Source organism: Solanum dulcamara, chromosome 12 (assembly GCF_947179165.1).
Source record: "Solanum dulcamara chromosome 12, daSolDulc1.2, whole genome shotgun sequence".
Classification (NCBI taxonomy): domain Eukaryota; kingdom Viridiplantae; phylum Streptophyta; class Magnoliopsida; order Solanales; family Solanaceae; genus Solanum; species Solanum dulcamara.
In genome coordinates, this window is record NC_077248.1 from 7,567,092 (window position 1) to 7,568,931 (window position 1,840).

The 1,840-nt window shown below is 36.6% G+C and overlaps 1 protein-coding gene across 1 annotated transcript; it reads left to right on the top strand.

Moving 5' to 3' along the window:
- The first annotated feature begins 224 nt into the window (after positions 1 to 224).
- LOC129875552 (uncharacterized) lies at positions 225 to 1,487 on the top strand. The gene is made up of 2 exons (XM_055950861.1): positions 225 to 827; positions 909 to 1,487. Exons 1-2 carry the CDS (start codon positions 225 to 227, stop codon positions 1,485 to 1,487), a joined length of 1,182 nt encoding a protein of 393 aa, XP_055806836.1.
- The last annotated feature ends 353 nt before the right edge of the window (positions 1,488 to 1,840 follow it).

Sequence of the window (1,840 nt, forward strand, 5' to 3'; positions counted from 1 at the left end):
TGCCTTCTTGTCTCTATTACAACTATTATATATTTCTATATAAGCAAATATACATACTATGAATAAAACACACAAAAAGTTCTTTTCTCAGCCTCTTCCTTCTTTAATTTTAACATGGTATCAGAGCGCTTCTAAGCTCAATCCAGATCTGTGTAAGAGACATCAATACCATCTTCAAAATCTCTAGACATCAATATTATCTTCAAAATCTCTAGTTAAACAGAATGCCTGAAACAACTCAAGTCAAGTCAGGAAGTGGTGAGAAAGGAACCACATATGAAAGCAGCCATCCATATTACTTAAACAACTCAGACTCACCTGGTATGATTCTGGTCAATAATATTTTTGATGGAAGAGGATATCCAGGTTGGAAGAGATCCATCCTTTTATCTCTATCAGCCAAAAGGAAACTTGGCTTTATCAATGGAACCTACAAGGCTCCAGAACTGGAATCTGCAGATTTTGAACAATGGAATTGTGTCAATGATATGATCATATGTTGGATATCAAATGCTCTATCTAAGGATATTGCAGATAGTGTAATGAATTCCAAGACTGCAAAAGAACTTTGGAACAGCCTGGAACAGAGATTTGGCAAATCAAATGGTGCCAAACTCTACCACCTACAAAAGGAATTAACAGGTATGATACAAGGGAATAGTGACATTGCAGCTTACTTCACCAAGCTTAAGAGATTATGGGATGAGTTAGATGGGATAAATGTGATTGTGTGTTGCTCATGTGAATGCATTTGTAATGGGAAAGCAAGATTAACAAAATCACTAGAAGATCAAAGGTTGATTCAATTCCTAATGGGATTAAATGATGTATATGCTTAGGCAAGGGGAAACATACTTATGATGAATCCCTTACCTGGAATAGATGTTGCATATTCCTTACTTTTGCAGGATGAAAATCAAAGGGAAGTGTATGCAAACACAAATTGTATCTCTGATTCTGGATCATTTATGGTAGTAGGTCAAGCAAAACAACAAAATAACAAACTAATTGCTGAGTTTGCAGCATTCATGGCTAGTGGACAGGGAAGAAATGCACAGAGATTCAAACATCAAGCAGTAAGGGGAACAAACACATATCAGAAACATACAAATTCAAGCCAGAATCAGAGATATGACAAGCCACAGAACAAGTTTAAGGGTAAGAAAAGATATGATCCAAATCTATCATGCACTTATTATGGGAAAACAGGGCATGTGCAAGATGATTGCTACAGACTGCATGGATTCCCTGCAGATTTTAAGTTCACCAACTCCAGGAACTATCAACCCCAGATCAAGGCAAACACAAGTTTGACTCAACAAGCAGATGAAGACATTGGGAAGACAGATTTTGGAATCAATGATGGAAATTTTGAGGAACAATTCAGCAAGCAACACGTTGCAGAAATGATGCAAATGCAGTGGCTGATACCATTCTTAAATACTCAAACTCTGTACCCACTAATCTTAAACAAGATACTTGGATAATTGATTCAGGAGCCTCAGAACACATGTGTTTTGATCCCAATTCCTTCTTATTTTTAAATCCTCTTCCTATGCCTTTGAACATTAACTTACCTAATTCCTTCAAGGTAAGAGTAACTCATACAGGCAGTATCCCCATTTTTTCAGGACAGGTCATCACTGATGTACTACTTGTGCCAGATTTTAAGTATAATTTACTTTCAATTCACAAGTTTTGTGTTCAGTTTCAGTATGATGTCCTATTCACTGCTACTGGATGTTTCTTGCAGGACTTTTCAATGAAGAGTCCTCAAGTTTTTGGTGAAGTTAGAGAGGGACTCTATTTATTGGATTCCAATAGTGACAAGTCTAGAAGT

What these genes read in the sequence shown, in the direction of transcription:
- LOC129875552 (XM_055950861.1), top strand. Translation starts at nt 225, where the DNA reads ATGCCTGAAACAACTCAAGTCAAGTCAGGAAGTGGTGAGAAAGGAACC. An exon ending in TCCTAATGGGATTAAATGAT is followed by an intron (nt 828 to 908) that starts GTATATGCTTAG and finishes TTACTTTTGCAG; the next exon opens with GATGAAAATCAAAGGGAAGT.